This window comes from Coloeus monedula (genome assembly GCF_965178545.1).
Source record: "Coloeus monedula genome assembly, chromosome: 3".
Taxonomy (NCBI): Eukaryota; Metazoa; Chordata; class Aves; order Passeriformes; family Corvidae; genus Coloeus; species Coloeus monedula.
The window spans coordinates 65997650-66012730 of record NC_138783.1 but is presented as its reverse complement, the minus strand read 5'-3'; the positions used below and the strand labels follow the sequence as shown (position 1 = coordinate 66012730).

At 34.4% G+C, this 15081-nt stretch overlaps 1 protein-coding gene across 2 annotated transcripts in view; it reads left to right on the top strand.

Moving 5' to 3' along the window:
- The window catches only part of KLHL1 (kelch like family member 1), a gene marked incomplete at both ends in the record, with an annotated part of 190081 nt that overhangs the window by 151264 nt on the left and 23736 nt on the right, over positions 1 to 15081 (top strand). For both annotated transcript variants that reach the window (XM_082279274.1, XM_082279273.1), the window contains one exon: positions 6446 to 6670. In XM_082279274.1, coding sequence (XP_082135400.1) covers positions 6446 to 6670 — 225 coding nt within the window. The remainder of the gene's footprint in view (positions 1 to 6445; positions 6671 to 15081) is intronic.

Sequence of the window (15081 nt, the reverse complement as noted above, 5' to 3'; positions counted from 1 at the left end):
TTGTTCTGGAAACAGTTCAGTGCTGGAACCACCCTCAATAACCAGGGTGGATACTACTTAAAAAATGGTGGCACCTTCCAGTGCAGTCCTTCAACTCTATCTTGCACCTTCAGCTACCTCACAAATCTCCTTGCCAAATTCTAGGAAATGCTCCAAAAGTCTCTATTTTAAGCACAAGAACATCCAGGTAATCTTCAGTAGAGCTTTCACCTTATTTTTAACATTCTGAACTGGAAAACCAAATAAAAACAATTATCTTTTTGGACTACAGATGGCACCGTATAGAATCCAGTCAGTCTTACCTGGGTCCTACCCATGAAGGTTAGGAATAGTACCCTTTGCAGCAGGTTTACCTTAGAGGGAAGTAGTTGAAACAAAACAGAATCTCCCAGGAACTGAGCTAAGGGCTAAGCAGTGTGGATGAGCATCTCTACATCTATAATGAAAAATAGTGAAAGAAGCCTGGGGGTAATGGGAAACTGGTTGCAGCACCAAACTGCTCTGTTCACATTGTTTAAGCCAAATCATCATTGAAGTAGCTTATTGATTTTGTTATGGTATGCAATGAACTGCCAATCAGATGAACAATGTGTTTAGAATCAATATCAATCATGCAGTAGGTAAACTACAATACTAGAACCTTACAAAATACAAATTTACATCTTTAAATTTCTTTACATTCTTCTTGAGCAAATCCCTCAAAATTCTAGTCGCAGACACACGTACACACACACACAAACACAGGTACATAGTCTGTGTAGGTCACCATCACCTGCTTCCCACTGGTGGGAGCTCCAGTGAGTGCACACCCCTCCTTCAGAATATGTAGTTCCCCTAGCATTTGCTTTTGTCCACATGCAGAATTTTGGTTTTATTGTTAACACATTATTTGCACAATTTTCAGTGGGACCAGAACTGTTTTAAGAAGAGGCACGTATTTTGTTGTTGAGCAAAGGTAGACTATCATCCTGCATGATAGAAATCATTAATAAAAGTAATTTTTGTAATTTTTAGACTCCATAAAAATATAAAATAAATTATGATCATTTTATGTAATAAAACATAACATTGTATTATAAAACAAAGTGCACAACATCAAAGACATTGCCTAAGATCACTGTTGAAAAGCTGTCAGTTCTGATACTCTCAAAAATATAAAGATTAGTGGAAAAGACTTGTATTGGTTTTAGAGAATTCTACTCATATAGAATAATTGAATATTCCCAAAGGTTTCCTGATTTTTTTTTCCCCCTATCACTATGTGGCAAATCCTTCTGACCTTTTAATATATTTTTTCACTAAAAAAAGTAAGATTCTTTTTGTGTATGTGGTATAGATTTTTGGAGTGCTTAAAGGAATTTCTAGGAGTCTTATTACAGAGTAGTGAACTGCTACCCTATGCTACCATTTTTTGTATAGCTATTTCTTTACCAAAATATTCTCCTTGGTATCTGCATCAGTAACCTCAGGTCACATTTGTTCCACTTGAGTCACTATCTTTTCAGTTTGCAGTGTAACGTTGCAGATCACTAGATCAAGGTCATCATACTCACAGCAGCATCTCTAAATCTTGAACAACATGATCAGAGTACATGTCAGCAACAGCTTTAGTAATAGCAAAATCAGCAGAAAGTCTTACAGGAAAAAAAATGTAGACATTTTCTGATGATAAATGTAGAACTCCTACCCTTCTTCATGGGTTTAAATACTGAATCATTCTACCAACAAGGAAAAAAAAAGGTACTTTTATGTGGAAATGTCTACATTGAATACAAAGATAATTTGGCAAAAGGGAGATGTTTAGGATTTTCACCTGCTTCTGAAGCAATTTTCACTTTGTTTGTATGAAAAGTCCATTTATACCTAGCTAAAATAAATACATTGCATTCATCGTCTCAGACAATCTTTATTACTTCATATAGCCTACATCAGCTTAATGAAAAAGACTGAAAAATATCTTTGAAGGACAGGTTTCTAGGTATTTCTGCATTTGACTTAAAATACTGAGTTGCAAATAATGTTGCTATCTTTTTCATTCAATGACCTTGCTATATTATTAGTCTTCAGTCATCAATTATGCAAAAAATACGAGAATTACAATCAGGTTTCTACAAAAATCTTGATTTATAAGTCATTAGCAAGGAAATGAAATATGCTTAATTTTACCAAAAGCCGAAGTTTCAAAGTTTAATACAAGATAACTAGAGGATCAATTGAAAGGTTTCACCAAAACAATTTCACAAATTCATGTGCTTAAAAATGACAACTAAAAGAAAGAAAATAGATATTTATATTGTGCAATGGTGTACTGCTCTGAAGATAAAGGTGAAATTGTGAGATGTAGTACTTTACTCTTTCATCAGAAACATGGGGTGGAAGGATCGTTTTAATCCCTACTGCATACACAGAGGAGCTGTCAGCAGCAGTTGGACATTAATGTAAAATTACCCTGATCATCTATGGCATTTCATTTCTGAAGTTTTCTTTCTCTGTAGGTCTCTCATTACTTCATAGACCTTGATTAATCGGGGTTTATAATGCCCATATGCACAATACACAGAACTAATTTCATCCAATGCCCAGCTGGATCCTAAGTAGAATTTAAGTTAGGAAAAAAAAAAAAGTTGAAACGTATCCAGAACATCAAGACATTATATTCTTACCAGAAATTATTTGTGCTGGCACAGTCATAGTATAGTTTTTTAATTTACTCCACACTTTTCTTTATCATGCAAATAGCTATTAAATGGACTCAGTTTCACCTCACTATGTCTTTTTCATATACTCTGTCTTCCGTGCTACATCCTGGAATTAGTCTGTTTTAGAGCTCTGTCCATCTGAAAAAGCAGTTTGTGCATGCCTGTGTGTATAGAGGAATTGCGTGGGTGTGTAGTACTTTTATTGTAAAATCTTCAATATTCTGTGTATTTGCTTTTCTTTCATCTTTACAGTTTCATACCCAGTATCATAAAGGCCGTCTAATAAATAATTTATTTCCTTTTTACCATTAGACCACTCAAAACCCAGTAGTGATATGCAAGTGAAGGAAACAATAATAGAATGCATTTTAAAATATAATTTCATGTATTTTTTAATCTAGTTAGTATTTTTATTTGGGTCTATGTGTGTTACTTATTCTGTGGTATTCCACCTGTTCTGTTTTGTAGGAAAATATGTGTGTCTCTGCATAATCAGCAGATATACTGCAGCTCAAAATGAATAATGATTTTTTCCTTTATTTATTTTATTCAAATCTTCACATTAAACCTGTATCTGCAATTTCAATAAAAAAATATACCAGTCACTTTCCAATTGCTTCCTTCCATCCTCATGTTCTTGGGAAATTGGATTTTCTGGTTTTCTGAAACATGTAATCAGAATTACTTTGGTTTGTTCACGGGGATTAGAAAAAGTCCTTGTCTACAGATTTCTGACATTGCTGAGACATCCTTTCACAGCCTGTACAGACTGAGGTAGGCAACATCAACCAACATTGTTTATTTCTTTGAGTTTGCACAGTTTGGAAGTTGCTTCAGTTAGGAGTTGGCTCTGCTGACTGCCACCTACTAGTCATGGCAGAGAGGAGAGGACTTTCTTATCTCAGCTGGCATGTGATGCTACCAATTTTTTCTTGTTGCTGGATCCAGCATCTGGGTGAGTGACTGTTCCTTCACTGCACCACAGCATGGTGGTTTAAAAACCCTAGATACTGATCACACCTTAGAAGTGATGAAAGAGATTGGGGATAGGGTTCTGTCTGTCTCTCTGCTAGTTGCACATGTCCACGGGGTACCCTATAGTCCCTCCAGACTGGGCAGCAAAGAGTGGCTCCTCGTTCTGCAGTGTAGCTATTGATTATGTATGCACTGAGCTCAGCACTGGTGAGATCACACCTCAAATCCTATGTCCAGTTCTGGGCAAGAAGGAGATCCTAGAGCTCACAGAGTGTGTCCAGAAAAAGGCAGTGAAGCTGATGAAAGGCCTGGAGTACAAGTCTTGTGAGGAGTGGCTGAGGGAGCTGACATTCTTTAGCCTGGAAAAAAAGAAGGCTAAGGGAAGAGCTTATCACTCTCTACAACTTCCTGGAAGGAAGTTGTAGCAAGGTGGGTGTCAGTCTCTTATCCCGAGTAACAAGTGATAGGGCAACAGGAAATGGCCTCAAATTGCACCAGAGGAGGTTTGTATTGGATATGAGGGAAAACTGCTTCACTGAAAATGTTATCAGGCACTGGAATTTCCCAGGGAAGTGATGGACTACCCATCCCTGAAGGTATTTAAAAGATATGTGGATGTGGCACTTGGGGTTTAGTGGAGGATTTGGCAGTGCTGGGTTAAAGGGTGAACGATTTTAAAGTCTTTTCCAACCTAAATGCTTCTACAATTCTACAATTCTATGATCCATTTAGACTTCTGGCGAAGACAGAACTACTACCCAAAGTCATAAAATATAATCAGTTGCTTAAAGTTAAAACAGAATTCAAAAATATTTCACCAAAATCTTGATGTTTATGAATTTCTTAGCTCCAGTAGCCTTACTGTAAGTCATTTTTTCAAGGTCAGTAGAGATTTAGCAGAAGAGGCTGTGAGAGACTCTAAGAATGACGTTGCTGTCCTTCTGAATTAAGGATCCTAAAAAACGGGAAAACAGACATTTCGTAGTCTTTGCTCAGTGACAGGAGATTTTAGCAAAAGTAGCTCAAAAGTGTTGTCATCAAGATGAAGCAATGGCCTTGTTGTTTATGCTGTGTTTGGTGCACCCCTGGATGCTTTAGAGCTTCTACTTTTATTCTGTTCTAGAGCAAATTTGTGATGTCAACATTTGGCAATATAATAATACTTTCATTCTGAGAGTATTATATGCAAATATATTCAAGCCATGAAATCGATGAAAAATCAATATTCTAATATGGTATTGATTTTATATACCCAGAGGAACTGACTCTTAAATAGCTAAACTAATTTGTCTAGTAAAATGCTACTGGTATCAAGATTTTGCCTCCTCTCCTAGGTGCAGAAAATACTTTTACTTTCAAGATCAAAACAGTTGAGATAAAGAAAAGAATCTATTCCCTTGCCAGAAATACCCAATTTTCTTCCTAGGAAAGGTAGAAGATTATTCTCTCTTATAGTCTGAGCTGTGCAAATATTTGACCATATGTATGGGAATGAAGAACAGTCTAAATATTATAAAAAGAAGTTCTCTATAATCTGCAATTAAAGAGATCCTAAAATCTTTGCTGATAATACCTTTCAGTTGTTCCACCACCTTTTTGTTTAAAGACTTTTCTAGTTTGAATGCGACTATTCCAGTCATTGCAATCAAAATAATTACTGTAATTTAAGAGGTCTTCTTTTCTTGTCTGAATTGCAGTCTAGAATGTATTATATTCATGTGCCTGATAATAATGATTTTATAGGACTGACACCTACTTCACTTTGTGTTGATTTTTGTTATTATTCTTGTTGCTTTTTTTATTGTTATTATTATATCATCCTCATCATCATTAGAAAATAGTAAGGCACCTTATTGGATAAACAGAATTTAAGCAGTCCAGGAACTCCAGGATTAGATGCTCAGTATGTAATATAATATAATATAATATAATATAATATAATATAATATAATCTCAGCCAATATTAGAAAATATATAGCTGATCTTAATTGGAAGACTGTATGTTATGTAAGTACAATTTTCTGAAATCAGAATGACAAAGCTTTTCAACTGTACTCTTTACTATTGGAATAAATAGTTTTACAGAACTCATATGCTACAGTTCTAGCTCTTAGCATGAATAGATTCAACATATAAAGCATTATACTTTTATTAATATGCATCATTATAATATGCCCTGCAGAACCCCCAAAAAACAGTATCAAATAATCTGTATATTTTGTTCTTTCAAACCTAAGGATTAATGAATTTACAGCTGTCAGTTTTAAATGAGGGTCAAAAAGATAAATAAGTATGTGTCTCTAAATTGAATGCAAAATTTGCTTCATATATCTTGTGGCTTCATAAAACTGGGAGGGAATTTAATACATCCATTTGTAGTGTACATTATTGTTCCTCTGCTACACTTGGATACAAATTGAATTTAAATTATGACTTCTTTAGTTCAATTAACAAAACTATTGCTTTTATGTTTGTTTGCACTTGGTTCATTGCTCTTTTGTTCCACAGAATGAATGAATACTAAAATAATTATTTTCCATGGATTTATAACCTTTTATTTTAATCCAAAGAATTAGTTCCAAAGAGTAAAGCTTCATAATTAGCTTGATTTTTTTCTGTAGCATATTTAAGCTTTGGAAATTAAGCATTGTTACGTGTATGTTAAAATAAAGCAGTAGTTACATTTCAGATGAATTATCAAGTCATTCTTTTAAGCATTTATTTAAATGCATCTATAATTTTGATATTTGTAGTTCTGCTTGTCTCATCAGGAGCTACAACTATTGAAAAGTATGATCTCAGAACAAACATATGGATTCAGGCTGGAGTAATGAATGGCAGGAGGCTTCAGTTTGGTGTTGCTGTCATCGATGACAAGCTGTTTGTCATTGGAGGCCGGGATGGTTTAAAGACATTAAACACTGTTGAATGCTACAATCCAAAGACCAAGGCTTGGACTGTGCTACCACCTATGTCAACACATAGACATGGCTTAGGTAAGAAAAAATTATTTTTAAAACGTGCTGCATTCTTTGGTTATGTAATTTTAAATGGAAAACTCAGTACTTTTAAGCTATGGTAGCATTCTGACCAGTAACAATAACTCGGTTTTACAATATTGTTGTTACAAGGTATAGAAAACTAAATTGTTCATTATCTGTTCTGCTAAAACCACTGGTTATGATACAATTATTACAATGTCATGAAAGATAGAAATGGAAGACGCTGTTTTGATCTGCTCCAGAAGGGGAGTGTAACCCAGGTTCCTCTTAATAGATCCCTTGGGGCAGTTAGATGACAATGAAAGATCGGTGTTTGTAAATATGCACATATAGGGTTTATTTTAGAACAATTTGGATGTAATTGGAAGCAAGAATGTAGCCATTTTGGTTATTATTATCATCTGTAGTAATATAGCAATATAAAAATATAAAAATAACATTTAGAAAATTGTATGTGCAAAAGAAAGAGAAAGAAAGGTTAAGAGTAAGGTTAAGTTAAAAATATTACCACCTGTGGATCCAATGGTGAGGTTTGATTGCTGCAATGTAGATGTCTGTTGTTTGAAGTGATCACAGTCTTGATCTGTCGGGAGTGGGGGAAGCCCACGAAACACAGAATTCAGTGGAGGGAAGTTTTACACTGGCTTTTGCAACACTGTGGATCACATGTTGATCTACGCTGAAATGAGACAGGGAGTGCTTTCAGGGGCAGGTCTTTAATGGTTTATGACATGACAGCTGCCTTTCACGTCAGCATAGCTGAGCCATGAGAATGGATGAATACTCCCAGGCCTATGTGTGAATGTCAATGTTCCGTGTGAATGGGACCTTCCAAGGTAAAGTGGGTAGAGAGTGGGAGGAGGAGTTTTACAACTGAACCAGTTTGTGTAAGGGAGGACACTAGCATGATAAAAAGAACTATACTGCCTCCACAAGGTCTGCTTCTTATTGGCGTCCAGTGGTGGGTGATCACCCCCTCTGATTTATGTGGAGCAGAGGCTTCACCAGCACCCACACAAAAATTCACCTTCTCCCCCTTGGGTGATACAAACCCCAGCCTAGTAAAGAACCCTACCACCTCCACAAATGGGCAAATATTTGACCCATTAACATCTCACTCTTTCGCAGACACATTTAGGGATGAACGTGTTAAAAGCAGGAGAATGGCAAGGAGGATGGCAGATTTGCTGACATGACCTTGCAGCTGGGAATGGCAAGGCCTGGAGAATGACAGTGTGGGAATCCCATATATATGTGTCTATTACGCCTTCTGCTGTTTATCTCTGTTTTGAGAAGTAAAATTTCTGTGTAGAGATAACATAGGTGTTTGGAGAGACTTGGAGACACTCTTTTGGACATGTTTGAGCTCGCTGTTTTGGGAGAGAGAGCAAAGCTCAGCGGTCATAAAAAGCACAGAGGAGATCACAGCACATTGGTAAGCCTGGATAAATGGGTGCAAACAGCAGCCTGGCCACCCACTAGGATTGGAATAAGTTGCCACGTTCCTGCTTGTGTGTCTTTGCCAGGATGTTGCTCTGGTTGGGAAGGTAATAAATAGGAAATAAATTTACTCTTTGCATTTCAGCGGTGGTTTTGTGGTTATTCCAGCTGCCTGCCTGTGTCGACTCACACAACACTCTATGTTATGCTGTCCATTCCCCTGAGTTGCAATCAGCAAGTCCTTTATTGTATTATTGTGTCAATACCTCACAAAATGACCATGCTTTCCTGCCCTTCACTTATGTCTTTGGACTCTTGTAATATACATGTGTACTGTTGCTGTTAAACAAGTCTTAGAATAGAAAATAACAATGGGAATCTATATCAGATGGCATCATGACACTAAATATCTTGCTGATTTAAAATTTTTTCCTAAGTTTAAATTTAATTGTAAATTAGAAAATACGTGAGAAAATATTTGGATTACATGCAGAAATACATGTAATGTCTCTTCTGCCAGTGTTCCAGAATTTTATAAAATCAGAACTGTTGCCAGGGGTGGTAAAAATGCAATGACTGCAGCTATAACTACAGGAAAGTAGTAATACAATATTAGGGTATGCTTGATAGAAAAAAATATTTGTCTCTGTTACAAAAGAGATGAACCCATGATTGAAGACCCTTGGTGATCAGTTTAAAAAAATAATTCTGGACTATAGTTTTACATGTGCTTTTGGTCAACAGATTTAGGAATGTTGAGGTTATACCTGTAGAAAAACTGGTATGTTTTCTATAGTAGGAAAAAAAGGAATAAACTAGGAATTTGACCATTTGTAGGGGTTTTTTGCTTACTATAAAATAATATTTAAATTTTTATATTGAAGTAATTCAGGCTTTTTGTAAACAACATGTAAAATGAGGAGAGAAGTTTAAATTGGGATGATTAAGTACAGTTGTTTGGGAGGTGTTAGAAATGTGTTCTTTATTTGGAGTTATGTAATAATCATATTCTTACCTGAGAAGCCTAGTTAATAGAATTTAATAACTTTTAATTTTTTTTTCTAAGTATTTCATAAAGTTATTATTTTAGTGAGTGCTCTTTGTATGGAAGTCAATCTGAAGTAATATTTTTTTTTCATTTGTTTTCTAAACTGTGTGCTCTGTTATATCCATGTAGCAAAAATGCTAGAGTAGTTTGAATTGGATTTTGTATAGAGGATGGAAATAAGCACCCATCCTTTACATGGATGTCTTTTTGTTGACATAGCAAAAAATTGTGAGGGGTACCTTATTGTAACTAAGGTCACAGCCAGATAATACAATTCGCTTTATCCTGTCTTCATATAATCTTCAATAGAACCATGTGTATAGAACTTGATACATGTAGAAATGAGGAAATAAAAGTTGACAGGCCTTGTAGTGAAAGTCCATAGTGTAGGAAGTCATATTTTAGGCAGTTTCAAAGCTGCCAATGGAAGATGAGTGAAAGCTCTTTTAATGGCAGTGTTTGAAATAAGTGGTGCTAAAGTACAAAAAAGAAAGGGCAGACTGTGGCATCCAAAACTATTATTTAAAGTAATAGTGATTCTAATATCCCTGTTGAGTAGTCCATAAAACAGAATGGAATATGAAAGAGCAATAGCACACCAGAAAGGCAGTGAAAGGCAGAAATGAAATATGGGAAAGGTGAAACCTGACAAACAGAAAGATAGAATCAAAATCCATATAGGGAAGGAAGAAAGAGACTGGAAGAACAAAGAGGTGAAAAATGTAAAACAGATTGTGGTTTATAAATTCAGCAGTTTTATGAAGCATCTGCATCCACTTTTCCAGTTTCTTTGCTGAACTTAATAGTCTATGTAGAGGAGGGGAGAGAAAGGAAATATGGAACCAATGATAGACTAATTAGAATTTTAGATATCAAATCCAGTGAAACTGTGATTAAAAAAAAAAAAAAAAAAGATTGGTACTTGTCTTGTTTTTCCAAAAGAAACAGTTTAAATGCCACAGTGAGAAAATTAGGCTGTCAGTATAATTAGAGAACAGCAGTCTTTTCAGGTAGGTGCTCTAAATAGTCTTGTTCTTTCCATGGACTATGTAAAGTGCGTCTAAGCTCCTATTTAAAGTTTTGGCTTTGAAAATATACTGATCTCACTCTCCATAGTCAAATACATATCTTCAAGATGATCAGTGTGGGAAGGAGGCTGACAGTGCATGGTATTACCTCATAAAATCCTGTACGACTTATAGTGGAAGCAAATTACATATTTTTCCTCCTCCCCTCTTGGAAGAGAGAATCGTCCCAGTTGTAATCATCTGAGTGAAAATGCTATAAATGCTATAAAAATATTAATAGCTGATGGGAAAGCCTTAGATTTATTTACATAGGATATACACCTAGGGTAGATAGGATTCACTCTACCCAGACTGAAAGGCCGTAGAAGACCTAAAGAGTTTCCAAGTCTCAGTTTACACATTGGATTAGTCTTCAACCTATTGTTCTGAAAAAGCTAAATATGTAATGTAAATGCATTTTAAAGGACCTGAGGGGTATGCTTGAAATTAGAGTGAATACTTTCTTATAATGTGGCTTTCATGGAACTGGTATGTGCAGGAATGAATACCTAAAAGACTAACTTCAAAACTCAAAAGTGGAAAGAGAATACATGAAGTTAGGGAGTTATAGGATAAAATACTCTAGAATATCTTAGATATTGCTGACAAAATATCAAATGGCCCTATGTGTTTGCACGAAGGCCTGTTTCTATATTTCATAGAAAGGGAATGACCCATCGTGCTTCTTCGACCCAGCTTGATTTTCCACTTTCATGCTTACTGCTCTAGAGTCCAACTCATAAGTCAGAGGGAAGGGGAAAAAAATTTACTTGGGAAAAATACAGGGATGCCTCTGTAACTTTCAAGTAGTAATGAGAAATACTAATAATTAAAAATACTGGAGTGAAAATTGTGGAGAAACTGATCTATCAGTCTTCTTACTACATGGTAAATCTTAGAAGTAAAATACATGTATAAATATAAGTAATATAAATAATATAAAAATATTAAAAAATCTAGACATGTAAATTAGTTATCAGACACCGGTATATTTTTTATATCACTAAATGATAATTTAGAAAATATATTATCTACTTTTAAAAGTATTCAATTATTGACTATTTCATTGATTCAAAATTAATGAGATGCTTTACAAGTAATGTTTGCATTTTCAAAAGGAATTATTGTTTATCAAATAGTTTCCCAATGTGTGACAGCTTAGGGCGTAATTACAACTCCAGAATTTTAGAGATCTAAGAATTTGGGTAGGATTCAGCTGCTTACGTAGGGACATATATGATTGAGTAGAGCAACTGAGATGGCATAATCTCATTTCCATGGGAAAAAGAAGTGTAGCATGTTTAGGATTAAATAATTTGTGGGAGCAGTTCCTGCTTCTCAAGGTAAAACAAATACTATTGAGTAGACTGGAAACTGAGAATCTGGTAATGCAACTCTAACTTAGATTCCAGTTGCACTGGAACTTTTAGAAAGAAAGCCAAAGATTGGGTATTTATTGGGTATTTATGTCTGTATGTGGGTATGATTTGGGAGATGTTAAAAATACAGATTTTTGAAAAACTATTCAAGATACAAAACTAAATGAAAAAATGCAGTAATATTTATATTATATAGTAATATATAATATTGCTATATAGTAATATTTTTATATATGGTAATATATATTTATATATATTTTCTATAAATTTTCTATTTAAATAAATTTTCTATTTAAATAAAACTAGCATAGTAATGAAGTACATAATATCTTAAAGAAGTAGCAGTAACATAGTAATGCATCAATGGATGCACAGTTTAGTAATTTCTGGTAGAATTATTCCTTCATAAAGCAATAAGTTAAAAAAAATATTCTATATAATAATATTTCCCTATATAAATATTGACATGAAGCAGTTATTTTTAATCCCATTGCTCTCCCCTGGTGAATTAAATAAAGTAATTTTTAACAATAAATTTGTAAATTTCAATAGCTTTTTAGAATAAGACTTAAAAGCAATGTCAGAAAATGTAGAGATACTAGAAATATTACTAGATCCATAATAGTAAAGCAGTATCTGATTACACTGAAACAAGTGAAGGAGAAACACATAAGTAACACATATTTGATACTACAAATTTATAATAAACATGTTATTGCAATAAAAATTATGTATATTAAAGATGCATTTTGTTAGATAAATATGGAAAGTGATCACCTCTACTTTATTTTATGCCAAATAAATTTTGTTTGGAAACAAAGTCTTTAAAGAATGAGTGTTACTAACAGATTTTTTAAAACTGTTCCACCAGGAAAACAGGCAATATGAGCAGACTACATCAGATACACAGCAAAGTACCACTCACTGTACAGGCTCTCTCACTTTTACTGCTTTCATGAAACATAATATAACATAGATTGTTGCTTACTCAACACCAAAAATCTAATGATGAATGATACCTCTCTTTAGACCTAGTTTGAAGGATAATTTTCAAGTCAGTGAGAGTTGAACTTTCATCTTCCATTTTAAAAACTTTTGCTATGGCAGTTAAGCAATGATGTTATTTTAGATAGTGCTTAAGCCCCAATAAATACATGCTTGTCTATGGAGTTACGATCTGTCAGAAGGCATTCCAGGAAGAGTAGAAACCACTAAAATAGACTAGGAATATAAATAAAACCTTCATATAGCCTTAACACTCCCATCCATGGTAACTGTAAAATAAACTATAAAAATGTAGAAGATAAAAGGGATCTTTGTTCTTCTTTCTCTGCTATCATGCATGATAGTTTCTTCTTTTTATGTATCACCATTGCTGGGCTACCAAGGAGCCAAAAAAAGCAAATTTATGTCTTCCATTAACATACAACAAAAAAATAAGTAGGGGTCTGGATTTTTTTTTTGTTTGTTTGTTTGTTTTACATCATAATAAATCCAAATTTTTTGTATGTTGTCTGTATGTAAAAGAAACTCTGTGGAGATTAAAAAGTATAGAGCTGCAGAGATAGATGCATGAGGATCTGAGACTCCAGTATGGACATCAGGACATCTATGAACCTGGAGGCCAGAGACAAAAGGCAGGAAGGAAGAAATGTCAGTAAAATGAAGAGAATTGAATTAGCATTGAAACCAACAGATTAGGTCATACCCTATTAGTATGATAAAACTGTAATTATTTATGACTAATTTATTTCCCAATATTGTGGAGCAACTATTTATAAATAAAAGAATTCTTGAATGATATAATGATATTTTTTTCATAACATTTGTTACAGTGCCAAACAGCTAGAACATTGGATAAAGGAAACTTTTCCAGATAATAGTTTTTAGAGCATGCAGACAACTGAAAATATTATAGCACTTCATGCTATCACATATATGATACTGACCAAGTTCTACTGCACTGGACAATGGTATTCCAGATTTCCAGAGCATGATGCCATACAGTATGGAATATCATTTTGGTCAGTTCTGGTCAGCTGAGAAAGATTCATGTCCCAAAAAGGTTCAACTCAAGACCGTGTTGTAAATATCTTATGTTTCTGCAATGGTAGATCTTTCTGGGTACATCAGCATCTCATAAAAGCAATGCTGTAGTTAATGTGTATGTTCTCCATCTTTATGTGGTGATTTCTATGCACAGAATACCCCACAATCCATCGCCTCCGAAAAAACCCAACAAACAAAAATGCCCAAACCCACCGCCTAAGCATTGAGTAGAAGAGTTCCTCAACAGACTAGCTAACCAGAACACAGCAATGCTCTGATATAGCTGTATTTTTTACCCCAGAATCAGCTATTAAGTGATTAGTTTGAGAATCTTTCTTTTAAGCAACATCAACTGTACTATATACCTCTATGTAGTTAAATTATTGGTTTTTTTCATGTTAAATCTCAGGAAAAATATGCCATTCTGTCCGCTTTCACTGTGGGTTGACATAAGGCCTGAGTATTTTAAAGTATTTTCTCTGCAACATTGATTTGCATGTATATTAGATTTTTGCTTTGGATTTTTCTCCCAATCATGGGGAACATTAGAGGGATTTTTTTCTGCATTATTAAGTACCTTTTCTTTGTACTCTGCACCTTTAGTAAGTAGTAGATCATAACCCAATTCACTAAAGAGTTACAAATCTTAACAGCAACACTTATAATAATTTCTGAGCCGTGTTCTCAGGATAATAGTGTGGCAAAGTTGAGAATCTAGTGTCTTATCTACAGGACTGAATATAAATAAAGGGTCAACAGACAGATCTTTACTTCTATAAATCTGCATTATATTAGCATGTTAGTGTAATATCTTCTAGTCCAAGAGGGCAGTGATATTGATATAATTCTTTAAATGAGCCTTTGTAAGTGCTTGTGAATTTACATAGGAATAGGTATTTTCAACATTGAGTCACTGAATATTCAGTAAGGAAGGTAGATCAGGTCTAATTCTCCAATTAATGACACACTAAATTCCAAGCTTGGTCTATGGCAGTCCTATATGCAGCATCCAAAGAACAGTATTTGTATTTCACACTCAGTTAATATTATGGCTTTGAGAAGTAAATACGAGGTTTAATTCATTATTTAATTCATGGTGCATAACTTAAAGCAAATTGGACTTTACTTTCTTTGGCACCACTATTATGGAAGAAAAGTAGTTTAAGATGTAAAGGGGGAAAGAACAGAGTAAGAAAAAGCAGGAATATTGATTACAATTAATACAAAGTTGTATAAATATGCTTCTGTGGGTGTGGGTGAGAAAGGAGGTTGTTAGAAAAGTTCTTCTACCCGGACACTAAATAAATGCAGAGCTTAAAAGGGTAGAATTGGGTGTTATTTGATTCAGTTTAATACTTGGATAACAAACCACTGATTTGTCTTCTCACCTTCAGTGTCATGATACAGTGGATGTCTGTTATC